The 25,824-nt window shown below is 47.7% G+C and overlaps 1 protein-coding gene across 6 annotated transcripts in view; it reads right to left on the bottom strand.

Annotated features, from left to right (window-relative positions):
* The window catches only part of TRIO (trio Rho guanine nucleotide exchange factor), a 374,188-nt gene that overhangs the window by 5,534 nt on the left and 342,830 nt on the right, over positions 1-25,824 (bottom strand). For 4 of the 6 annotated variants that reach the window (XM_036896706.2, XM_057496255.1, XM_036896708.2 and 1 more), the window contains 17 exons: positions 24,945-25,011; positions 23,255-23,358; positions 21,122-21,191; positions 19,075-19,164; positions 18,403-18,495; positions 17,622-17,672; positions 17,233-17,310; positions 16,145-16,336; positions 14,062-14,239; positions 11,105-11,904; positions 6,769-7,016; positions 5,197-5,335; positions 4,383-4,410; positions 4,020-4,182; positions 3,621-3,742; positions 2,247-2,325; positions 429-629 (listed from right to left, as the gene is read on the bottom strand). In XM_036896706.2, the coding sequence (XP_036752601.2) occupies positions 429-629; positions 2,247-2,325; positions 3,621-3,742; positions 4,020-4,182; positions 4,383-4,410; positions 5,197-5,335; positions 6,769-7,016; positions 11,105-11,904; positions 14,062-14,239; positions 16,145-16,336; positions 17,233-17,310; positions 17,622-17,672; positions 18,403-18,495; positions 19,075-19,164; positions 21,122-21,191; positions 23,255-23,358; positions 24,945-25,011 (2,703 nt within the window). Of the gene's footprint in view, positions 1-428; positions 630-2,246; positions 2,326-3,620; positions 3,743-4,019; positions 4,183-4,382; positions 4,411-5,196; positions 5,336-6,768; positions 7,017-8,047; positions 8,284-10,577; positions 10,626-11,104; positions 11,905-14,061; positions 14,240-16,144; positions 16,337-17,232; positions 17,311-17,621; positions 17,673-18,402; positions 18,496-19,074; positions 19,165-21,121; positions 21,192-23,254; positions 23,359-24,944; positions 25,012-25,824 lie in introns of those variants that run through there. The other 2 variants (XM_057496282.1, XM_057496284.1) reach the window with 2 other exon arrangements.

Below are 25,824 nucleotides of genomic sequence, written 5' to 3' on the forward strand. Positions count from 1 at the left end.
CTGCAGGGACCAGGGGGCTGCCCAGCCTGCAGCGCCCCTGCAGAGGGCATTCTCCAGGACAGGATGCATCACCCTCATTCTGATCACTCTCCCGTGGGCAAGAGCTGCAGAAAGGCCTGACCCCAGGCAGGCTGAGTGCGAGGCCCGAGGCAGCAGACACGCAGGACCATTCCCAGGGGCCTGAGTCCTCAGAGCCCGGCCTCCGGGGCCTTGGCAACCAGGTGGCCTCTGCCGGCCGGCCGAGACCCAGGCGGCTCGGGTGGCATGGGGGAGCACCCAGCTGGGCTCCGATAGGACACGCAATTTGTGGAAGTTCTGTGAACCCTCAACTCCTGGTTTCTCTACCTTCTCAGGGAACAAATGACAACAAAATCACATGAAGCTGAAGCTGGAGATCACAAAGGGGGAGGGAAGTCATGTGTACGCACATTTCCAAAACCAGGACGTAACTGGTGGGGGTCTCGAAGGTATCCAGGAGGCCGACGAGGAGTGGGTGCTGGAGGTTCTGCAGGATGCCGAGCTCATGAGTGACCTGGTCACGCTTCATCAGCTTCTTGTTCACAAACTTCGCGGCCACTGCTCGTCTGGTGCCTTTCTGATCACATTTCTTAACGACAGAGAATCTGCCCCTGGAATGCAGGTTGAGAAGGCAGTTTTCAGGGGACTCTGCGTTAGTCCTGTTAGTCTAAGCAGACTGGAAGCGTGCAGCCTCTCCCCTGGCTGGTGACCCCCCTGGCAGAGCTGTACCCCTGGTGGCCGCAAGGAAGCCTGCCTGGGCCCAAGCCCTATCTCTCCTCTGGAGGCAGACTATTTTCTCACTGTGTCTGGGCGGGCCTCACTGACGTCCTCTGACCTCTGAATGGGGCAGAAGTGATTGTCGTGAGACTTACCAGGCAACTTCTACCTTTGCTCTCATGGATGGAGGCTTGGGATGGACAACATGGTGCCTCGTGGCCGTGCATTGCCCCCTCCCTGGTCCCCCAGCAGGAGTGTGGCTGCTGTCACTAGGCCTGTGTCTTGCTGCTGTAGGCTGTGGGGGGGGGCTGGTGCCTCTTTCCAGCTCCTGGTCTCTGGAGCTGTACCCAGTCGGGCACACAGTGAAGCCTCATGGCACCTCCACTTGACCTGGGAACGGGGTCTTGGACCTTAAGTCCAAGCGGGCTGCCACAGTGCAGAGTGGGGGTCTGGGGGGACGTGTCTGTGGCAGTTAAGGGTGGCCACGCCACTTTGCCTCTCCCATGAGTGGGTAGAATCCACTCTCTTCCCTTGATTCTGGGCTGCAGAGTCCGCCCAACAGGACTGCCAGTGGTTGTTCTGAACCACAGGGTGCAGAGGAAGTGTGGCTGATTTCTGCAGCAAGGCCTTAAGGGGCCTTCAGTCCTGCTCTTGTTCTCTTGGAATGCTTCCGCCATCATGGGAGGAAGCCCAGGGAGAAGGTCTGCGTGGAGAGAGGCCCAGGGCCCCAGGCAAGGCCGCAGCCGTGGGTGGGGTGGGGGCAGTCCGGCTGACAGCCCGGGGAGGCCAGCAGCCAGCCCGACTGGTCCCGCAGTGACCAATGCTGCTGCTCAGGGGACTGACTGACAGGTCAGGCTGACGACACAGGTGTGTGAACAGGTAATGGGCCATGGGGCAATTATGGCCACTGGAATATGAGGCCGCGGGGCCGGGGTGGGAGTTCTTGGAAAGCTTTGTGGAAGGGACAGGCCCAGCCATCCCACTTCCGACCCCCTTCTTGCCACACGGGAGATGACGCATGCTGTGGACGCGCACTGAGGGGGAGGACAGTGGAGCCCATGCGCCTGAGAGAGCTGCCGAGCCCCACCCACCGCCGGGGCTAACCCTTCTGGAGAGGAAGGTGCAGAGGCAGCCCCTGCTCCGCCTAGCCCTGAAGGACGCGTTCAGCCTTCCCCAACTAGGATTCCACCAGAGGATTAAAGGACAGGGTTCGAGTGACTCTTCTCTGAGTTCGCCCAAGGTGGGACGCAGCTGGGGTTAACTCATCACATCAGTGTGGCTTATGGCATTAGGCCTTAACTTTTTCTTAGACCACAAGCTAAAAATGTCTTCTTTACTTCCTCAATGTTTAATATCGAAAGGCAATCACAGGTTACATTTCAGATATAATACATAAAACTTCCCAGCTGCCAGCAACATATACATATGCCAGTCAAGTTGATCAGGCTGTCCTGCAGGCAGCGGTGTCTGGCACTGCTCTCTCGGAAGGGGCTCTGGGTTTTGGACTGTACCTGCCAAGCTCGGCCACTTCGCTGTAGAGGGAGTCGAAGTTGTCTTTCCAGCTCACCATGATCCCATCACTCCCTGGACCTGCAAAAAGAGCATCTCCCCTGAGCCCCTGAGCCCGGTGCATGTGCGGAGCTCCAGGCAAGGAGGGCATGGGCCTGTGCAGTCTAACGTGGCAGCCATGTGGCTCCTACGCATCTGAGGTGTGGCTCATGGGGGTGAAGCTGCACTCTAAGTGCAAAACACACACTGCAGGGTGGGATTTAGGATGGAAAAAAGATGGGCATACGGGACAGAAATAAACACACACATTATGTTCCCACTCTTGTCTCCACAGTATGATTAGTCTTCTACCTTCCGAACCTCTTAGCTTTTGCTGATGAGTAATTAAAAAAAAATCACCAGTGTAATTTCTGCGACATCTTTTAAATATGAAGACATCAGTGATTTTTCGTTCTCTAATTCAAGATTTTCTTTCTTGTACCTGATCCAAAAATCAGGATACTTCCTTTCTTTCCTTTAATAAGATTAAATATGCGGGACTAACATATATGGGATGAATGTTCTAAGACAATTCTGTTCACTGTCTATGCACGGGGGCTCCTTGACTCAATCCACCATTCAGTTCAAGTGTTTATTTTTGCCCTTGGAAGCAGCTTCCTATACCTGGGCAGCTGGGGGATCCACAAGAAGTCTCAGCAGCTCTGTATTGCAGTAACTGGCCTTCTGAAATCAGTAGTTGCAAAACAGTTGGTTTGTATTGCTAACTGAACATGTGTGTGTGAAAGTGCAATGACAGGAAATTTATAAAGGCCTGAGACAGGGGCCCTGCCTCCACAGCCCACAGTCTAGCTGAGGAGAGAGCAGGCCTTGCGGACAGGGGAGAGAGCACAGGGCTTCAGACCCGAGTGGCTGGTTGCCCAGCGTGCATGAAGGGGGTGGGAGGACAGGCCCACTGGAAAGGTGTTGCTGGGGGCTGAGCCAGACATGGAGTCTGCATGGACTTACACACTTCCTCTTTCCTTTTCTTTCACTCCTATATCACCTGGGACCAACTTTGAGTAGATTCTCTTGAGCCACAGAATCAAATGAATAATCAGATAAAAGGTCAACCAGATATAAGAATGTGTTTTGAGTACCAAGAGCACAGAATCATGTTGTTCCAGCCCAGAGGCTGGCTCCAGAGCTCAAGGGCCAGTGGCTGTGGTCAGAGGCCTTCTGTAGGTCACGCGTCTGGGGATGCCTCAGAAACCACAGTCTGCTACTTAGCTCTCGTTCGAGTGACTTACTGTCATATTTCAGACCCTGTCAAGAGTCAGAGGCATTCTGGCTTTGAGATTCCTGGAAGAAGTGCGCCACCAGCCAGGGGTGCGGCTTACCTAGAACCCTCAGACTGGCTGAGGACAAAGCCGACCCCATCTCGTTTACCGCGATGCACGTGTAGATGCCGTCATCTTCTGTGGTCACACCGACGATCTTCAGAGCGGCCTCTCCCAAGTCACTGCCACACAGATGAGGACACACCGCACGTCAGAAAGGCTCAGCTGCCCCGGCTGCCAGCCCTGAACCTCTCTCTGTGGCCATGGGAAATTAGAAGCTCATATACTAGTAAGGAGTTTCAAGTGAATTTTAATTTTTACTGCACACCCAGGTATGAAATGTTCCCTCCTGTGAAGAGTCTGAGTGCCAAAGGTGAGCAGGAATTGACCTTGCTAGTTACAGTGACATGAGATCACGCTTGTTGCCAGTGAAACGGACCGCGAGGGGGCCTCCCTCACCTGTAGGAGACACTGTAGTGACCATTGTTGTTCAAGGTGTTGTGTTCAGGGCCCTTCCAGGTGACGGAGGCCTTGGGGCGGCCACAAACTCGACATCTCAGAACAACGGTCTCCCCTGTCTCACACGTGACCTCGCTCAAGGGAATGACGAATTCTGGGGGAACTGCACGAGAAAGGAGTCAAGTGAGGCTGGTCACCCGTGGCCACCCTCCCATGCATCCCTGACGAATGGGAGAAACCCGAGGGCTGCAAAGCTCAGAGCACCACAGAAAACTCGTTTCCATAAGTTACATGTGAGTGCTCTGAAACACATCCCATAGACCTAACCCTGCAAGACGAGAAGAAAAGGAAAACAGAACTCACCGTCATATATGTAGTTGGGATTGAGGAGCTGAAATGGAGAAAGCACACAGCTATTAACCAAAAGCATGAATGGATTTCTTCCAGGGCTACAATTACTGTCGAGAGATGGGCAGGAAGATGACTTGGGTTGCACTGCCTTTAAATGCTCTCCAAAGCTTCATGTCATGTGAGTTTAGGTGAGTTTTTGTTGGCCTGCCCATAAACACTGACTGTGGCTTAAACTCAGAGTTGTCCATTTTGCTCATCCCATGTGCCAAGTCCAGCTGGTTCCTACAATACCTGACCCAGGGCCCTTGGGTTCCTCTTAGGAGATATTTTCTTTCTCTCCAGGCAGTCCCTCAAAGGTCAAAGCAATCTGATCACAGTTTAGAGTAAAGCTGACTGAAGCAGCCACCAGGTGAATTTGCTAGAATTCCCTGGGGCCCATAGACCTGTGTCTCTGTATCCAGTCACTTCTGGGGTCTGAGGCAGATGCTGGGGTCTGCTCCACAGCTGCTCTGCACTGTCTGCTTCTAAGAGTCTAATCTCTGCTGTATCTGGGCACCTGAGGGCATGCTGTGCGAGCCACACACACACCTGGTGAGGTGTGCGTGTGTATCTGGTTCCTCTGAATACCCGTGTCAGTGGCCAGGGTCCCTGCTGTGAGGGCTCTACAAAGCCCGGCAGGGTCTGCTTGCAGGGCAGAGGGAAACAGCATGGTGGGAAGCAGATTGTTACCATGCCAGGCCAGGCGCCAGGTCTGTGACCCCTCCAGGCTGGCACCAGTGCCCCCTGCTGCCCCGAGGAGCAACACAGGCCCCTCACCGGCACTCACCTTCACAGATACCTTGTTGCTGAGACCTTCCCGTGACTTCCGATAACCGTTTTCTAACTTGCCTTCCCGTTTGCCGTCTTTATCTTTTTTCTCAGATTTTTTCCTTAAACGGAGTGCTGTGTGCCAAGATGTTGACTTCCTAGGGAGAAGAGAACACAGTCAGCATCATGCCTCTCTAGTGTTCAGCAAATGATTCCTGAAGGCGTCAGAGAACACCTGACTGTCCAACTTACACGGATACAGGATGGCTGTGACTCCTTTACTAAGGAAAACTTTCCTGTGAGTCTCAATGACCAGAGATAAAACCAACAATTTCTTAATTCAAATTTTAAGGATTTGAACAGAAAGGTGCTTGTGATGGTTAACTTTATATATCCACTTGACTGGGCCATTTGGTCAAACATTATTGTGGATGTTTCTGGATGAGATTAACATTTTAACTGGTAAAGTAGACTGCTCTCCATAATATGGTGGGCCTTATCCAATCAGTTGAAGGAATGAGTAGAACCAAAAGCCTGGCCCTGGCGAGAGGGAATTCTCTAGAAGAATGTCTTTGGACTTCACCTGCACCACTGGCTCTTCTGGGTCCCAGACTGCCAGCCCACACTGCAGATTGGGACTTGCCAGTTTCTACAACTGTATGAGCGAATTCCTTATAACAACCACCCCCTACAGACACACACCCTATTGGTTCTATTACTCTGGAGAACCCTAAAATATTAAGAATATTTTTTGATGAGACAAAGTATAAAATGGGATTCTTGAACAATGTACTGGAAAAATATTTCTGTACATCAAGGAGAAACAGGACAAGGGATTGTCATGGAAGACAGACTCTGCAGTCTCAACGCAAGCCCAGCCTCCCCACAGGGTGTGAGTGCTGAGCCCAGGGGTGCTGGGATGCTGGTGGCCTGCGCTGCAAACCCAGCCAGGGGTCCTGCCCCACTTTAAGAGGAATGGGTACTGCTCTTAGTGCCTTTGGCGGCCTTGAAAAAATCACAAAGTCCTACAGTGCCTCCATTCCTAGAAGGCATCTGGCTGGCCTCTAGCACAGCCATGGAGATTCAGGCTGAGTTTGAAAGCAGCACCTGAATTCAGTCTTCTTTAAAATAATGTTTAATGCAGCAAAATTGGTTTCAAGTTTTGTAAGTGAATTGACCTTTCAGCACATATAAGGCATGATGGTAAGAGCACCACACAGATCCTTACCCGCAGCTGACAGAGCATCTTCACGGACTTACCCTCCGCATGCTGGATTAATGAGTTAGGGATCCTTGCAAGGTCCTTGCTCCTCCACCCCACCCAAGACCCCTGGGGACAAAAATATTATTGTGCTCTATCTAGTGGCTTAAAAGAGCCATGTGTTTGCAAATGCTGGTTGTGAAAAGAACCTGTTAGCCTAAGTCTGAGAGACAAAGGCCACCCCATGCTCACTTTGGGGCACCACGTGGTGCTTAGAGACGAACTCATACTAACAGACGACAGCGCTCTCTCTCAAGGGCTGCCCCCTCCCAGGCCTCTAGGCCTCCCTTGCGCTCGTGGCCTCCCCTGGCCGCCCCGCCGGGCACTCACTTGAGAGTCCCATCGGGGTTCTCCATGATGGCCGCGCTGGTGTGCCCCAGGACGAAGCCCGGGATCCAGCCCTCGGCAGCGGGGCCCTGGTCGGTGGCGGCGCGGAACACCAGGAACATGTTCTGTTGATTGCTGGCCAGAACCTGAACGACCTCTCCTTGGCAGACGTTTATCTCATCCTCCTTCACCGCCGTGTAATCGTGTGTCACCAACATGGTGGAGACGTTACTACTGCTGCTACTTTCACTCTGGACAGGGAGACAGGGAGACAGGGCAATGGCCACTGAGATGTGATCTGATGCCACAGGATTGCTTGCCACTGTGTGCTGCGGCACTGTAACCCAGAGAGGGGATCGTTGCAGAGGTGCAGGCACACTGCGCTGCTCCACGTTCTTTGGCTAACCCTGTCCCCCTCTTCCAATGGCTGAAAATTAGGATTTTTCTAGAAAGCAATTTAGGAACAGTCTAAAAACTAATCACACTGCAATGATGACCCTTTATTTTGGAAGCTTGATCATTATTTTAGTCCCATCTTTCTGGACCTCGAAAGGAAGGCTCAGTCCTCTCACGTTCATAACATTTTGGGTTATATCTATGTCACAGTGATGTCACTGTGACTATCATGCTCATTTTAAAAATATTATTAAATTAAAAAGCCACAAAGAGCAGCTCTTCAGCTCACTGATGGATTAGCTTATGCAGAAGCCTGGTAAAATGTTCATCGGGAATGTGTATTCCAGGATCATGCCAAGTTGTTGGTATGCACCATCATTTCCACCTTTTTCTCTTTGAAAACAGTGTGGATACCTGAAGAGTAGATCAACTACTATTCTGCTCTTATGAGTAGTTACTCTGCCTCCTTTAAGCGTCCCTCAGTGGGTGGCCCTCTTAGGAGTTTGCATGATTCAAGGGTCCCAAAGGCACTGTTGCTGTGGGAACACTGTGTAGCATTGCAGATCAGCTGTGGATGCCACCAGCCCCATGAGCCAAGCTTCAGGAACTGACCCTGGTGTGAGAAAGCCCACCTCCCCTTATTCTGGAGTTCCAGCAGTACCCGACTCTGTGGGTCACTACCACGTCTTTAATGTCCATCACAGTGACTGACAGGCAGCAGGTACTCAATCCGTGTTCTGTAACTCAATGAGGCAAGATTGCAAAAGCATAGCAAAGATAATTTCTCAAGGCCACCTACCCGGGCCTATAAACTGAGCGGTGTCAGCTGCTGAGTAGAAGAAACACAGATGACAGTATTTGTCCCAAGCTGTTCATTTACCAAGTGGCCCCGTTTTGTTCCCGGGGTGTTGGGGGAGGAGGATGCTGAGACAGCTGCCACGTCCTGAGCTACATCTTGCCCAATCCCCTTTCTCAACAGTTGGGATGTGGGAAACGGCGTCAGGTGGCCTGCTCCTGTTAGATGGTTCCTGAGGCTTCCACCAGCATCGTCTCGATGTTCATGGATCCCCAGGACTCCGATGGCACTAGTCTCTGCTGGGCTCTTAGGTGTCTAGGGCAGATCTTGGGTTGGTGTAGATATGACTGTTAGATGACCATGCCACATGCCTGTCAGCCCTGGGTTACTGAGCTGGTATTAGGACACAGTGGAGCAGATGGCTGATCACTGACAACAAGCAGTGTGCTGGGAATGCTGAGGCCCAGGGCTATGAATCTAGACCCACGGCAAATATTTAAATTAAACCCACTGAGTGCCAAGCTCTCTTCCCAGTCTTGGCTGAGCAGTTTGTGGCATGTTCCCACCCCTTGTGGATGCCCACACTGTCTGTGTCTGGCTTGCCCACTCATATTTGTTTATACAATTTTATCCTTTTAGAATGAACTTTAGTATATTCTGATTCATTCAGCAACACCCAATAGTTTTGAGATTACAAAGCCAGATTTGCTAGAATATGTAAACAAAAAACAATCTCTGTGGCACAGCCACTTTTGGTAACACAGCATACCAGGCCTTGTCTCATAATTTGAGCACTTTGCTATGGTAATAACAGTTATCAGTATTTTCTGAATGCCTCCTATGTACCAGGCTATTAGGCAATTAAAATTGGTCTCATTTAATGCTCACAACTGCCTTGCCAACAGGCTTGATCATCACCCTTTCCAGGGTGAAGGCAAGGAGTCTACAAGCCCCTGCGTCCAGGAGAAAGGCAGGGCTGCACTTTTACTGCTGCCTGGGCCGTGGGTGCGGGGATACTATGTGCCCACACCCCGGGACTGGCACAATCACTGTCTGGGCTGCTCCATATCCATGCCACTCCTTCTCTCGGCAGAACTTTCCAGAAGGTACCCATTAAGAGAAGAATAATCCGGACCAGGGTTAGGCCCGCCTGCTTGGCTGTGACTGCAGACAGCTCCATGGAAGTGGTCAAGGAGGTGGCAGCCACTGCTGACCCGCCAGGGGGATAAGATGGTCCAAATGGGTGGAGCACGGCAGGGCAACAGTTCCTTTTAACTGAGAATAAGAGTCCTAGAGAACGTCTTCAAATCCCCATTTTAGGCCTCTAGCAGTCTTCCCAGTCCTCCAGGGCATTTCTGTAGAACATTTTGACTCATCTTAAACACCACAGGTTTCCCTGCCTGGTACCACATAAGGAAAAGTGAGAGGCCGAAATAAGAGGCAACTTTCGCAGCCTGACACTTGCTGAAGTTGTGCTATGTGTGACCGCGCCTTTGCCTCTGAGTGGATGTCCCGGGAGGGCCCGGCAGGGCTGTTGTTCCTGTACATGCACGGTTGCCCAGGACCAGCTGGGCTCCTGCACTGAGCAGCTGAGGTTCATTCTGAGATACAGACTCTAAGAACTCCTTGGGTACTTAAGGGGAAAATGTCCAGGTTGGGATGAGTTCAAGAGCTGCTCCCTGGCCAAACTCCTGGGGGTCTCAGCTGCAAGGCCACAGCGGCACCCCCTGTAGTCAGCTAGGTGCAGGCAGGCATGGTGTCTCAGGGCCTCTGAATCTTCTCCTCTGGCTGAAATTGTGTTTTGACGCTTGCCTGCCTATCTAGCATTTCAAACTCAACCAGGAGCCAAGCCCCTCTTCAGGACATATTAAGATACCCATAACACAGATGGGACCCTGTGACAGCCACTGCAGGATATGCTTGCCCCAACCACTTATTTTTGAGAGTAAGACTCAAGCATCTTTATGTGTACCAAGACCCATCTTAATTTCTTCCTCAGTTAAATGTAAAGATCAAATTTAACAAAACATATGACAAAAATAGGAGGGAAGGTTAAGACCAAGTCAACCCGAACAAGGCATTATTAGGAGCCCCGAAGAAAGAGAGAGACAGACATGCAAAAGCCATATTTTCTTTTTCTTTTTTTTATAAAGAGACACACAGACCCTTTTAGGGAAATGTATTTAAAAATTTATAAAGCAATCAAACATACACTCATTAGAACAGTTCTGTTCCCTCACACACGCCCTTAGGAAAGAGTTACGGGTCAGGCCATCTGCCGTGTAGTAAACAGTTGGGAGAATAGTGAGGAAGCCACAAAATGGGGGGAAAACCCACCGCAGCAACCCTTCTGCTTGAGAACACGGCGCGGCGACGGGCAGCATTCGGCTGAGCGCGGCCGCAGCGCCCGCACTGCGCCCCCTGCTGGACAGAACGCAGGACGCCTGCAAGCCAGCCTGCCCTGCCTCCGCCTCCGCCGGGCGGGGCAGGAGCCCCATCTCCACGTGCCCGAAGGCAGTCTCTCTCTTCCAGAGTGAATTTGGGGGGAGCAAATATTTCCACTGGACAGATTCCTTCCCCCCATTTTGTCAGCTTAGTTTGCTGTGAGTTGCTGTTGGAAGTTTCCTTGAGGGATTTTTTTTTTTTCTCAGCAGATGAGTCAAAAACGCTGCAAAGATAATTTAAGGTATAAAAGAGCACATTGAAGCGATGAGCAAAAGCTTAGAGTGTACAGGTTTTAATTTGAACAGGAGGTAGACAGCAGGGACACTGACCCCTCTAAAAAACTGTGTGTGAGGAAGGCAGGGGTGAGAAGGTAGTTCCAAGATATTCTGCTGGTCAGAAAACGTAAAGAAGACTTAGAGGTGCCGCATTCAGAAGGTTAATGATCTGATCTGCTTTCTCGTATTAGGCAGACACAAACAAAGCAAGGAGCGAGTTAGTAGAGACGAGGCAGCGCCGGCCCTGAGCTGGAGGCGTTAGGGGCGCTGTCGGCGGCGTGCACCTGTCAGCGCCGGAGGGGTGGCGGCGTCGCCGTGCAGCGCCGCAGAGCCGGGTTAGTAGGAGCGCAGCGGCCGCGCAGGTTTAGAAGAGCTGGCGCGACAGAGGCAGCGGGGCGGGCGGGCGCAGGCCGCCGGGCGTTCTTACCCCGTTGCTCTGGGTGGATTGCACGGACTGCTCGCTGGCTGAGGAGCACGTGCTCATGCGGTCCGTGTCCTTGCCGGGGGCTGCGTGGCGGTGCGCCTGCCGCTGGAGGGAGTCACTGTCCCCAGGGAAGGTGAAGGAGCCCGGCCGGCCGGCGGGGGAGGCGGGGATGGAGCTCCAGAAGGAGCCGCCCTTCTGCAGGGGGCTGCTGGGGGCAAAGGGCTCCTTGCTGAACGGAGGGGGGCCCGCGGTGGCGAGAGGCGAGCCCAGCGGTGAGCCGGCCCCAGGCCTGGGCTTGCCCAGCGGCAGAGGGCCCAGGCTGCTCCGGGAGCGGCTGTCGTCGGGGTTGGCCCGCGCGTCCCGGGCCGCCGCATCCTGGCCTGAGCCCGCGGCGTTGGCGGCCTTCCTGGGGCTCTCCATCACCTTCATCTTGGGGATCTGCTCCGCTTCTCGCTCGGGGCCCTCGGCCTCTTTGCCGGGGGCGTGCCTGCCGGACAGGCCCGGGCCCGCGTCTGGGGCGGCGCTGCTGCTGGGAGGAGGCAGTGGGGGGCCGGGCGCGGACGTACCTGACATCTTGTCTGCCTCTGCCTGGCTCGCGGCTGCAGAGGAGACCAGCACGGGGGAGTGGTGTCGTACGGGCTGGGGGATCCGGGAGGGTCTGCTCCTGCTCGCGCTGGGGAGGCCGCTACAGCTGCTGGGGCCCCCGCTGTGGTTGCTACCGCCTCCGCTGGGGGCCCCGCTGCCCCCGCCCCCGCCGCTGCCCCCGCTGTGGTTCCTCTGGTACTCGATGGGTGATGTCAAGGCTGCAAAACATGGCACAGCGTGGAAGAGCGTCAAGGCGGGGCACCAAGGAAAGTACTGCCATAGGGCAAAGGCAAAACGCGCGATCAGAAGGAAATGCTGGTCTGAATCCCCAGTGAAGTCACGCGTGGTCCATGCAACTGCTTATCACCATGCCCCATAAACACCCACCCATCCTGGAGGCCCTCCACCAGTGAAGACAGCAAAAAGTCCTCAATGCTATGCTCCTTTTTCAGTGAAATTGACTTGATCAAGGGAGGAGTCATGAGTGAGTGGCTGGGCTGCAGCACCCCTGAGCGCATGTGGATGCGCAGGGAGGCTCTGGGAGCAGGGCCTTCAGATCCCTGCCAGGTGAAAAGGAGCCAAAGGGCAGGGAATCGCCAGCGCCAGTGCCCTGCCTGCAGATTTGATGGGGACTTCACAGGGACCAGCTGGCTCCCTGGTGGTGGGAAGGCTTAGTCCAGCCACCACAAAGGTCTTCTTTAAACCAGAAGCAAGCTCCTGGTGGCCATACACAGAAGCAGTGTCAGGGACCACCTGTTCTGCAGATTGGACATGAGAGACAAGGGAAGGTTAGAGAGGCCCAAGAGAACTTTGTGGGTCACGAAGCTGTCTGACTTCAGTGATTTGTTTTGTTATGAAAGCATCTGCAGGAGACATTCCAAATTAGATATATGGAAACACACAGATTCCTAAGTGTTAAAACCTTTGAGAGATACAACAATCAGGTGTAGCCCGTTCCTGCCTGGGAGGCATCAGGCATGTGTGAAAAGCATCCTGGAGCCAAATGACATTTTATGAACACCATGTTGGCCATGGCCTCTTACAGGAATGAAGGGAGAGAGGAGCAGGCAGCCGTGGCCGGAGCTCGGCTCCATTCCTGATGGCCTTCACTCATTTGGAGTAGGCATTATCATTCTCTACACGGACAGTGTCCAGTAAACTTCAACAGCGTGGCCTACTCATGCTGGCATTTTGGGAGGCAGCTCATTTCATTTTAAAGAAAATGGTGAAAGCTTAGAGATGTCCCAATAGTTACATGCTGTGGATGGGCATATAATGCACCACTTAGGAACACCACATTTAAAGAGAACTGCATTTGTGCACTGTCCTAGGAGGGAGAGGTTTTTCTACATGCACAGGAACTATCCTTGAGTGCCATGCATCCAGTTCTAGTTGTGAGTAAAAAGATCAATCTACAATCCAGACAGAAGCATGAGTTAACACTCAGGCAGCTGATGACCACATGGCCAAAGATACCATGTAACCATGAGCTTGCACAGAGTGCCTGTATTCCTGGCTCCTGAACATCATGTGAGGCCTGAAGGTGCTTTTATAGTAACAGAGAAATCACAACATCCTACTAGATCAGGGCACAGACAGAATGTGGAGATGGACAAAAGGACAAAGAAAGGACAGAAAGGAGTATTTAGCTTCTGACTGAATTCTCAAAGCTCTTTGATGACCACCAAATTAACACCAGAGTCCAAGTCAGCAGTCACAGAGAGCCCAGCAGCTCTAGGTCATGGATATAAAGAGTCAAGGCAACTGTCTGCTCCGTTAGGCCAGTATGGTCACTCCCCTTGTGGAGAAGACATTTACCCGGAGATGTGTGTAGCTCCTCTAAAATCACTCAAATCAAGGCAGCTGGGAAGAAAAACACATCTTGTTTTTTAATGGAGGAGGCAGGTATGGATGTGCAATGCAATGGAGCACAGGTTTTAAAGTTGAACCGGAGAATGTCTCCAACATCTCTGGCCACTTCCACCTGCTGCCTTGGTTTTTCTCATGCATTCCTTTCCTAAGACAGGGCTCGGGATCGCTTACGGCACAGGGAACACGAGGCACGGGGTGGAACATGCAGTGGTGAGGGCACACACCCAAGGGCCAGACGGCCTACTTGGTTTCTGACTCTGCCACAATTTGTGGGATGTTGAGCAAATTACTAATCCACTCTGAGCCTCAGCTTCCTCATTGTGTTCTGTTATATATGAAAGATGAGATGAAGCAATATAGGGACAGTGCTTGGAACTACCTAGAACACAGTCTGTGCTAAATACGTCCTGTCGTTACTGTAATAGGAAAGAGAAGAGAAACAGAAATAGTAATGTGTACATTAGGGAAAGAAAACATGTGCGAAGTAGCAGAACACACATTACCATTTAAAAAATTGCGCTGGTTTTCTAAAATTTGGTTGATTTCATGGATCCATGTTTGCCGGACACTTGGACTGGATGCATGCAAAATGAAGGTCTCCGCCACGTCACCCGTCCTTGACGTCAGAGCAAATTTACAGGCATCATTTTCCACATTTTCCTCCAGGCAAAGGCAACTCACCTTAAAAAGTTAAAGCATTATTCACAAAAGCCCAAAGGTGGATGCAACCCAAGTGTCTATTGACTGATGGATAAACAAAATAGGGCCTAGTCATCCAATGGCTGATTATCCAGCCTGAAAACAGACAGACTCACATGCCACAATGTGGATGAACCTTGAGGACGTTATGCTAAGTGAAGTAAGCCAGGCACAAAAAGACAAATGCTGTTATGAGTTCACTCAGATGAGGTACCTGGAGTAATCAAACTCATGGAGACAGAAAGCAGAATGGTGGGTGCAGGGGCTGGAGAGGGTGGGGAATTAGGGTTTAATGGGGACAGAGTTTCCGTTCTGCAAGATGGAGAGAGTCCTGGGGATGGACAGTGGTTGCCGGTTGCACAGCAGCGTGTATGCACTTGATGCTACTGAGCTGTACACTTAAAAATGGTTAAGATGGTAAATTTTATGTTCTGTGCATTTTATTTAATACAATAAAAAAATCAAAGCATATTTATTCCCACTGGCCAAGTGCTAAGTAAAGTTCATCCTTTGTCAAAACTGAAACAACTTTTTCTGACTCAGAAATTTTATCTTGGAGCTTTTCAATGAGTCTTTTAACTCAGGAACGTGGGATTACCAGGAGTTTAAGTAGTAGCTTGAATATTAACGAAATGTGGCCCTGGGAGTACCTGTTTTCAAACTCCTATGTAAACCACCCAGTGTTTATACCTTACTTCACTGCCCCAGGAATAAAATGACACCATTTAAAAAATCTTGAATATTATTATAATATAACACACTATGAAGTTATATGTGATATGGCATATAAATAATTTTATAGAAGCAGGATATGTAAAATAATATATGAAGAGAACTTCTATGGTGATGGGGTGATTTTCTGTCATGGCACTTGTGAAAACAAGAGGTTCAGGTGACAATGGGTGTACAGTGACAACCACGTGGGGCCTTCAACGGCCAGGGTGGGAGAGGCTGGTGGGCAGTGTGGGACAGGAGAGGCCTTGGGCCCAGCTTTAGGCAGCCATCCTGATACCTCCCCAGGTACCAGTGGACAGAAGAGCCTCCCCTAGCCCAAAGCCGGAGGACACAGAGGCTGCTGGGGGCAGAGGCAAGAAGGTGCAGTGGCCTGCCTGTGCGCTGAGGCCTCAGGGCTCCGAGGGCCTAAGAGGTTCCCTATCCCTCATGGAGCCCTGGCAGCTCTGGGTAGGGGGTCCCAATGCAGGGCAGCACGTCTCCCTTCTGACCTTGGGGCCTGCACAGCTGCAGAGGTGGAAGGAACTGGGGGGATGGGGAGAGTGGGCAGGTTGCATCTCCCAGGGACTCTCTGCCGGGACCTTCAGCCTCCTCTGCTTGTCTCTATCTCCCCCTTGGTTTGTCCCCTTTATGAGACTCAAGGCCATTTGCAATTATTTCGTCTGTTAATTTATTTCTCTTTCTTTTCCATCGGAGAGCACACTACCCCAGGGCACGGTTTAACCGTCTTGTCCAATCCTGCAGCTCCATGCCTAGCACAGAGTGTACAGCGTGTCCTCACTGAATGGAAGGAAAGGGTAAGATACTGGGCAAACTTCTAGTCTGGTCTTAAAGCAGAGCTCCCCATCTGTGCCTCTGAACTTAAGTATGCTGTACACAGGCCTCGGAAAGGTGGTACACAAGAATGAACGAGGTCTCATTACTGTGAAGAGGAATGGCTGTGGTCACGTGGAGATGTGTTCTAGATGTTGGCCACTCGAGAATACAGAGAGTGGAGTGACAGAATCATTTAAAGGTTCAGAAATGTATTAGGAAATTCTCTAAATATTTAATAAGCAAAGGATCAGGACTTGTCATCACTGAAATGAAAACAGTTCATCAGAGTGATGGGTCCAGGAAGCAAGTAGCACATGGAAGCAGGCAAACACACATTACCTTGATACTGTTCTTAAACAGGAATCCTGGCATGGAGTAGCCCTTTTTTTTATCAAGTGGTTCACTGAAAATGACGATCTGCTCAAAGAGGAAAACTCGTCTCTCTTTGCAGCGAGGCAGAAGTCCTGTGTCCTGGTCTGTGACTAAGAATGTGTCCTGCAAGAGCAGCTTGCCCTGGGCAACAATTTTACCCTATAAATGAGGGCAAGGGAAGGGGAGAAAACATTGCATTTCAAGGTACATGAAATTGTTTTCTTTCTTATTCCCACATAACCTATTTTTCTTCTATTAATGTATAGGGCTGAAGAATTTATATTACTGTAATGAGTTCTTAGCTCTAAACAGAATTACTTAAATATGGTTCTTGTCAACCTTTGTATAAGTCACTGGCCTTGGTCACAATCAAAGACTGATGGTAGACCTAACGACTAGCTCACACAGGAAGAGCAGTTCTCGCCGGGTGGTCTCCCGCCCAGTGACACCTGGACCCCGCAGGACCCCTCAGAAGTGCACAGGGACCGGAGTTTTCAGAAGCCCTCCCAGGGAGTCTGTGTGGGCTCTTTGAGAGCCCAGCACTAGAACTTTAAACCTTAATTCTCTAGTGAAACAGCCGGCAAGAAAAAGAAAAACATCTCCCATTTCCTTACTTAATAGTTAAATTAAAAAACAAGATGATTCTGGTTCTGAAAATCTTTGGGATACGAACAGGTAATATATAATATGAACAGCCTGGGAACCCAGAGACAAGTCTGCTAGACTAACAGTGAGCAAGTGACCCAGAAGTCAGGCTCCTGGGGATGTGGGATGCACCCCTGCCTCCCACCCTTCCTGCTGTCGCAGCAGCAGAGGGCCCAAGAGAGGGAGCAGTCCTGCCTGTCCACCACCCGCCGCAGGGCTTTGAGCAGGGGAAGGGCCTCAAAAAGCACCAAAAAGGAGTTGAGAGGGAGTATCAAACAGGTTGAAATACAGGGAGAGAGGACACAAAACCAAGCAACGAGGATCAGCTTTCTACATGTGGAAATAAATAATCCAAGACAGAGGAAAGTGATGGAAGCCAGAGGAGTAAGTTTAAACAACAGCCGCATTACGTCAAATCCTTGCAGCCGCCCGACGTTCATCATGTCGTTGCACCGCTTTGGAACTATGCACATGACCTCCACGGCTCTCTGCAGGTGGGGGAGAAAGCAGAGTGAAGGTCACCTTCCTGCAGGGACAAGCTGGCATGCTGACCCTCCAGTACACCTCCAGGTCCAGCGCCTCTCCCCGCCACCCCACAGTGTGCAGAGGGCACACCCATGTGGTGGAGAGACGTCCCATCACCCCTGGCAGCCACCCCTCCCTGGGACAGGCTGCTTAGGAGACACATGGGGGTTAGGAAGGTGGGGGATGTAAAAGGAAAAAAAAACTAAAAAAAATTTTTTAGAGAGTTGAGGGGAGCCTGTGGGGAGGCCTGGTGGGCCTAGCGGGATATATGTACCTCTAATTCCGATGTGTCCAGGTTAGCTTTCTTGGAGTACTTGAGGAAGTCCTGCAGGGAAAATGAGAGGAGGCCATGACAGTGGTGAGGATCACAGTACCAGGATGACCACTCATGACAGGCCAGGCACTGGGCTAGGAGCCTTGCTCTACTTTCTCACTTTCTCCTCCCACTAACACAACGAAAAGGTGTCCTGGTGTGGATTTAGAGCTGCAGTAGCACAAAGACAACCACATCTATCCAAGCGGGTAATGGTTCCCTTTTTCCTCTTGTCTCTATATGCAGGTTCTAAGTTTTATATGTGAAGGAACAGCAGTAGACTTAAACAATCTCTCTTATCATAGAGAAGTGTGTGACTCTGCCTGTAGTTGTACGTAGGAATTGAAATAAATCTAGGGTGACTGCTGGGCCAGGAGAGCAGAGTGGGCAGGGATGGAGATTTTAATTCCATGCAAGACTCCAAGAGGATCAGAAAATATGTAAGGTTGATAGAGCTGAGGAAAAATCATTAGTATTTAAGGATCTGAGGTTGGGAAAAAAGGGTACTTTGGCATTTTGATTCAGAACTTGATGTAAGTGAAAAATTGAGAAAGTAGTGTATGGTATCTTCCTAAATTAAAAAAACTACTCTGAAATATTTAAAATCAGAAATAACAAAACTGCTTTATTTTTTTTATAAGAAAGATGCTCCTCTTCTGCCAAACCCTTCCTGCCCCTGGCAAGTCTCATCCTCTCTCCAAACAAACTCTGGATACTAGAATTTGCCCCCTGCAAACCTTACCTTCAGTAACAGCTGATATTTCATAATTCTCTGCACTGGTTTGATTAACAAATCTGTGAGTTGTAACCTGTGGCCAAGGCGCTGCTTTAAGTCCTGTCATTTTAAAGGAGAAAACAAGATATTAAGTGTTGTTTTTTAAAAGACATTTTTTTAGGTTCTTATCATTGTCAGAAATGCAAACAACCCCACAGTAAAAGCAATGAGGAGAGAGGTCACACTGCAGAGAAGAGGCCAGTGCGATGCAGTTTTTCAGTATGTCCAAGTTTTACTCTGTAACCTTTCTGAGAGGTTTTTCAACACCATCTTTTAGGCTTGTTTAAAGACCTTCCTTCAATTGCTTTCTTTTATCCATGAAAACAAGCGTACTGTTTTTAGGCAACAAGTTTAGATCATGAATTGTTCTGAATTTGTAATCAACTTTAGAACCGATTTTTAAAAAGTCCTTAATTTAACAATGACCCAGTCTCCTGAATGTTAAGAGAGATGATCACAGATTGAATTCATACTCATTTCTCTGATTTATAGGCAAGAAATACAGGTTTAGAACTCTTACAACTAAGGCTAATTTCTTGAGGGTTGCTTAGTCTTCTGGGCACCAAATGAAGTTTTAGTTTTTTGAAATCAACTGTAAGAAAAGATTTAGAAATACTTAGTTTCTATGGTAGGGCTTACCTCAAAAAAGGTATCAATGTATTCTGAGACAATGTGCTCAGACTTTGGTTTATTCTGACAATAAACTATGTACATGTGCAACCTTCTCTCCTAGGAATGAAAAAGGCAAACAGAGGGTTAAAACACTGGGAAGCTGAGTTAGAATATGCGAGCACACAGCACATAAAGGAAATACCCTGAAAACAAAACTGTATGCTTAGCCCTTGGGAGCACATTCCAGATTAGTGATGTAGATCGGCATTCGGCTTCCTGGCTACAAAAACAGTCCCCCATTATCGCTCCCTCAGATATACCAGACCCCTCACTTTGCCAGGCTAATACCAGAGGCAGTGCAGGGACACAGTTCTTAACCTTAAATGAAGACTTCCTGCTGCCCTTTCACATGGTTCTCGCTGTTTTTAGTCGGGAAGAAAAAACTCTTTAATCTCAAAAGCTGAAGGCAGAGAAAAAGGGGAGACAGTGTGCCATCCCTTAATCTGGTGATCCTCAAAGTGTGGTGTGCACACCCTTGGGTGTTCCAGAAGCCTTTCAGGGGATCTGTTAGGTCAAAGTGTTTTCGAGATAATACTAAAAATCAGCATTTGCCTTTCCATTGCACTATGATTTGCACTGATGGGCAAAAACAATGGTGGGTGAAATGCTGGCATTTTAGCAAATACTTGTCACCACATATTTACAGCAACAAAATGCCAGTTTCACCTCAGAATGTTCTTGATGAAATACTGAAAGTGCACTTTATTAAAACTCAACCATAGTGTATATCTCTTTTTAACACTCTTATGACAAAGTAGAGGTCCTTATAACGCTTCTGCTGTTCACAACAGCCACCTCAAGGAACAGTCCTGGTGAGACTGAGCTGTGAGCAGAACCACTGCTGTTTTTGCGAACCGCCATTTTTACCTGAGAGAATGGTGGACACAAACTCTACATATTTACACGTGGGTGTCTCATAGACATTTTTCTTGAACTTGAATTTAAAAAATAAGCTTGTTGATTCAAGGCAAACTGGCCATGTCTGTTAATAATGCAAGTTTGACCTTTCAAGCTAAAAATTACAATTTTGGAAGACATTTATATGCCACTGTAAACTTGACACAATACTTTAAAAAAGACTTTTCTGAAAAGTTAATTATTATTAACAAATGTGATTTTTTTATATTGTATAATGAAACTTTTCAATATTTAGAAGATCTGTCTAAACTGGTGAACCAGTATCTTCCAACTGACCAATGCGTGATGTCACAAGCTGGAGGGCAGGTGAAAAAGCCTTCAAGTGCAAGACAGTTCAATGGCTTTTGGTGTAACAGCAAGGGAGAGGCTCACCAATGGCTTTTCAGATTCCATGTTGCAACCAACCTTTCAGAAATGACCACTTGTCAGGTTCTGGTGTCCTATCTAAGAAAACTATAATTTCCTGAAAAGAGCATTAAAATACTTATCCCTTTCCAACTATGCATCCTTGTGAGGATGGTTTTTTTTCATACACTGTAACAAACAAAAAAATACTACAATAAAATGAATGCAGAAGCCGATAAGAATATCTGTCTTCTATTAACCAGACATTAACAGAGATTTGCAAAAATGCAAAATCTCCTAGTGCTAATTTTTTGAAAACACATTAATTTTTTCTATTAAAAACAACAACAACAAAAACCTTTAATGTTAACACACTTATTTTAGGTATACACATGCACCTGGCTACTATGTTAAACCCACTGTACATTTAGGTACATCACCATCTCCACTAAACACTTATTTGTCCACAGATACCCCCAAATGTCCCTGCTTCAGGTTCGCTCTTGTCCCTGTCCAACCACACTGCATGGCTGTGAGCTGAACAGCCACCTTCGGGTACGGGACCCAGGAAGCAGGTCATTCACGTACAGGAGGGGATTTTACTTCCAATTCGCGGACATTGCAGAGTTTAATTTTATTCTTAACAGGAGCACTTTCGTAAACTACAATTGAGTTTTTCTTTAGTCTGACAAACCAATTTACTAATCATGACAGTATCAGAGCAGAATATAAATAAGGCTGTTGTACTTACATGTTTAACAAAAAGGGATCCCAGTTTTTCTGGATCTTCAAGGCACTTTTCCAACTCTGCTAAAAAAAAGCTGAAACAAGAGAAGAAATATTAGAGCTGTTTCCAATTTGGCCTTCTACTTTGAGACTGAGGTTTCTATTTTCAAAATCCTGTTTTGACATGAGCAATTGGGAAGTGTAAAATATATACTTAACAGGTATAATGTACACAGAAAATATTTTGTTAGGACAGAAAGTGCAAAGAGACACACAGCTAAAAAGAGATGGTGGAATGAGACCATTCCTTGACTGGTAGCCTTTCCTTTGGACAATTAACATTTTTGGTGTCTCTTTTTTTTAAGGACACAAACAATACTACTTTGGCTAAATACTGAGTAAAAAATAAAAGTCTCAAAGCAACTGGTCATTTTTCTCTCTAAAAACTTGGTCCTTGTACTTGTGAATTTCATATTCATTCTATTTGTTAAGAAGCTCAAATTGGATGATAATGGATATAAGATACTGAGTATGTTCCCTGTGCCAGCTTTACAGTCTCAAATATTATCAAAACCAGCTTCTAGGTTCTGAATATGAGCTCCCATTAAGACTGAAATTAAGTATAATCAGAGAAGTAAAACAGCTGTGTACAACTGCTCTTCATTTCCTGTGGGCTGCAGCTATCTATAAGACGTATGTCTACTTTAGTTACCACTGACTTATGTTGGCATTTATGTTTGGTGTTTTATTAACCTGCAGATCAGCATACCAACTCATGACATGTTGCATCTCCTAGCACTGGGAGTCTTACCAACCTGCAGCTCTGCAAGTGCCGTGGTGGACACAATCTCTGGGTGCCACTTCCTGTCTGTTCATCCTGGGAGCAATGTACTGTTCTCTGCTCCCTGCTGCAGCTTAAACACCAGCCTCGAGGGTGGCAGACTATGTAATAGCACCAAGTATCCTCTTTGTAGATTGGTTGCACTGGAGACTTGTGGTAAGCCTACAGTCTACAGAGCTATGAGTTAGAGTGCTGGTTCTAAAGCTGACCATGAACTGATTATTAAAGAAGATATGGAAATAAAGACCCTGCATCAGGGTGCAAGGTTTTTACATTCTACCAGGACAGATAAGTATAGAAATAGTAAGACATTATTTGATACATGCCCTAACCCCTTGTTTGTATGGTATTTTCCAATTTGCAGAGTACATTTATACACACTGTCTCTAAGGGGGAGAGTACATCTCACTGGCAGGATCAGGTCTAATAGAGAAGTGAGCATTAGACCTGAGCTCCGAGGGTGATAAGAACAGAGTCCAAGCAGAGAGGTGATCATGCACATAATGACAGGAAAGCAGGAGGCCTGTCCAGGTAATGGGGAACAGAACAGTGCAGCTGGAACATTCCATGAAAGTATCAGTGGCTGGCATTAAGCAATTCCCAGATGATTAAGGATTTTAAAAACGAGGAGCAGGGTGCCCTGAATGGACAGTTGGGCAGTGAGAAGCTCTGGCAACTGTGAAGCACCAGCCCCCACAGGGACTTCCCGTGTATGACAGGCATGGCAACGCACTGGGATTGAATTTGACTTTCATGAGCAATCATGTCCACCATTCCATTAAAACTGTCAGAAAAAAAAAAGAGTATCTTCAAAACCCTTTAAGAGTCATGGGCATTAATTCAACAGGTGGCTACAATTCCAACCAGAACCATTTACCGAAGCTTACACCATCAGACACTGTTTTAACTGTTTTACTGTATTAACTCAGTTGCTCCTTACAAGAAATCCACTAAGTGGGTACCGCTATGACCCCCGCTGTGTAGACGCAGAGCAGGGCACTAGGGAGGAAGCAAGTGGCTTGAAGTCAGGATGGGCTCTGCACGCAGGCAGTTGGCTTTGGTGCCGGTGCTCCGAGCCACCCCAGGGTGGGCCCCCGGGGGGACCAGCTGAAGGAAAGACTCCCCATGCCAGGAAATGCTGCCGTAAAACTCCTTGGCATATCAGCATGTCCTTTGCTCAGCTACCTCCATGTGGCTCCATAGGTAATAAAAGGAGACGAGTCAGCAACTATCCTTCTAACTCCCACTGCCTGACATGATGCTGTTTAGCAAGGGTGGTGCTGTGCACGCATCAGGCTTGGCATGCGTCTTACGTACTCTCTGTGCCAGTCATATATCTGATGGATGTTGCCAAACACAATCTTGTCTTTTCCCTTCATGTCATCAGGAACACCATCTTCTTTCATAAGTGCCATGTAGCCCTATAATGGAATATTTAAAAATAAGTTTATTCCACTGAACATGTTTGAATGTTTTATTGAATGAGGTAATGGTTTATGGATTAATTTTATACAGGACAAAATAGTACTATGCACTGTCTTGTAACCAATTCTTTATTTGAAAACAAACAAAACTCCTACATGAAAAGTGTCTTTAACCAGCACTTGAAATATACTGCAACCTCATTGCAACTTTTCTCTCCCTGAACTGTTTGCATTCATGGATCGAAATTCTTCTAAGGAACTGAAGAAGTTTAAATAGATGTAAATGTGTTCATAAAACAAACCATCTAATCAGCTTATAAATATTAAATACTTGTCCAGAAACATATTTCTTCTGTTCTCAGCATTTATATAATACAAACACATTTTCTTTTCTTTTTGGATTATTTAGCTAATTTGTGAAATAAGGATTTAACAATATTCTTTGATTTTTTAACACCAGCTAGTTAAACTTTGGTTTAACTCCGAAGCAAAACTGAAGGAACAAAATAACAGCAAACTCACAGACTCTGAGAAGGGAAAGGGGTTGGGAAGGGTGGGTGGGGAGGGAGAAGGGGATTAAGGGGCACTATTAATTCGCAATCACAATATAGGTAGGTCACTGGGAAGGCAGTATAGCCTGGAGAAGAAGACAAGTAATGACTCTCTAGCATCTTACTACGCTGATATACAGTGACTGCAATGGGGGGGGGAGAGAGGACTTGATAATATGAGTGAATGTTGAAACCACAATGTTGTTCATGTGAAACCTTCATAAGATTGTATATCAATGATACTTGAATTAAAAAAAAAGTAAACTTCTACTCAACTCAAACTGACCTCAGCCTGTATAGGAACCTCTTTAGTAATTCAAGGTACCTATTTTACTGTTATTATGACTGCAGCCAAACAGACAACGTTAAACCTTTTATGTCACACAATTATCATAGCTCTTTCTTTTAACAGAACGTGCAACCCAAAAATATTGTCCTATACATATTTGCAAAACTGAAAGAGTAATAAAATTGTATGCTATAAAAAGAGCTTTTTGATGAACTGAGTTTATGAGTACAATTATGTACTGAACTTAATGCCAGGGATAAGGCTGGAGATGGGCCTCCACCGAGCATGAAAGGTAGTGATTTTGCTACAACTACACTGTGTAGAGACTTCCAGGCAATGAAACTGGTGATGCATTTGTTCTATGCAAGGTGCTCCAAGCCCAGGTGGGTTCAGGATGGAACCAAAGCCACAGCTGGTCACCTTGACTTTTCAGCCAATAATGTTCTCACTTGCTGTGGTGATACCCACTTTTGTAACACAATATTAAAGGCAAGATTCCCATGTACTAAATACACTGGTTGGATATAATAACTTAAAAACTTAATTGTAAAAAAAGATTATGCAAAAAAGAAGCACTGAAAAGAAAGATGGTTAATTAGCTAAATTTCATTTTTCAGAAACACCTTTTTTAAAAAATCAAAGATGTTTTTAAAGCTCTTGAGAAGGTATCAGTGTTAAATTACCACAATACCCCTTTGACAAACTTGGGTCTGATACAGTTATTAAATCTCTGAAACATATACCTCAACCACACAGCCGAGGTCCCGCACATAGTCACGCTCTGTCTCTACTAATTCTTGCAAAACATAGCTGGAAAGAGAGAAAAAACAGTGTTTACAACCCAAACTCTCCATTTTCTACATGAGTTCTCTCATGCTTTGCTTTGGCCAGGCCAGACTCCCACTGGGAGTGGGCTGTAATTTACCAAACTTGCACAACTGGGTCTCCCATTCTTGAACACCCCAAATCATGGACAGGTCCACGTGGGTGAACCGCGAGAGCTGAGGAGGTGACGAGGCACTGCCCATTCAGAGCCTGACTGACCTCATATAGGGACAACCGAGAGAAGCTTAGGTATTGTTATAAAGGCATGATGTTGAAGGAAGTTCTTTTTTAAAAAAAAAAAAATGATGTCATTTTAAGTTTCACTGGACATAAAAGAAGTTAAGATAAAAATTTTAACTCAGATGTTTAAAGCTTTGGGTCTGACTAGTAATCTGGAGGTGTTATCTTTTCATAAGGGTCCCTAAGTGTTCAAGGCCACTCAGAGGATAGAAGACAATGATTCAATCAGCACAGCAAACCACCTCAGCTGGCTTGGAAAGGTCGGTCCGTTCGTTCACTCATTCAGCCAGCACTGAACCGGGTCCTGCCGACGCGCCCACATCACGGCAGACGCCGGGAGGCAGTGCTCAGAGAGACCTAGTCTTGGCCTGTGCGCAGTGCTCATGTTTTCCCTCTTGTCCAAAGGAAAGTTTAAATGTTTTGTGATATTTTTCAGGACTCTTTTTTTTTCACCATAACCTGCTTTACTGGACCTGAGAAATACTCCTATTATGTATGGTACGTTCAAAGAATGCTCAAGTTTTCAGGACAGTATCTAATTTACTGTTACCGTCATTC

This window comes from Manis pentadactyla, chromosome 2, assembly GCF_030020395.1.
Source record: "Manis pentadactyla isolate mManPen7 chromosome 2, mManPen7.hap1, whole genome shotgun sequence".
Lineage (NCBI taxonomy): Eukaryota > Metazoa > Chordata > Mammalia > Pholidota > Manidae > Manis > Manis pentadactyla.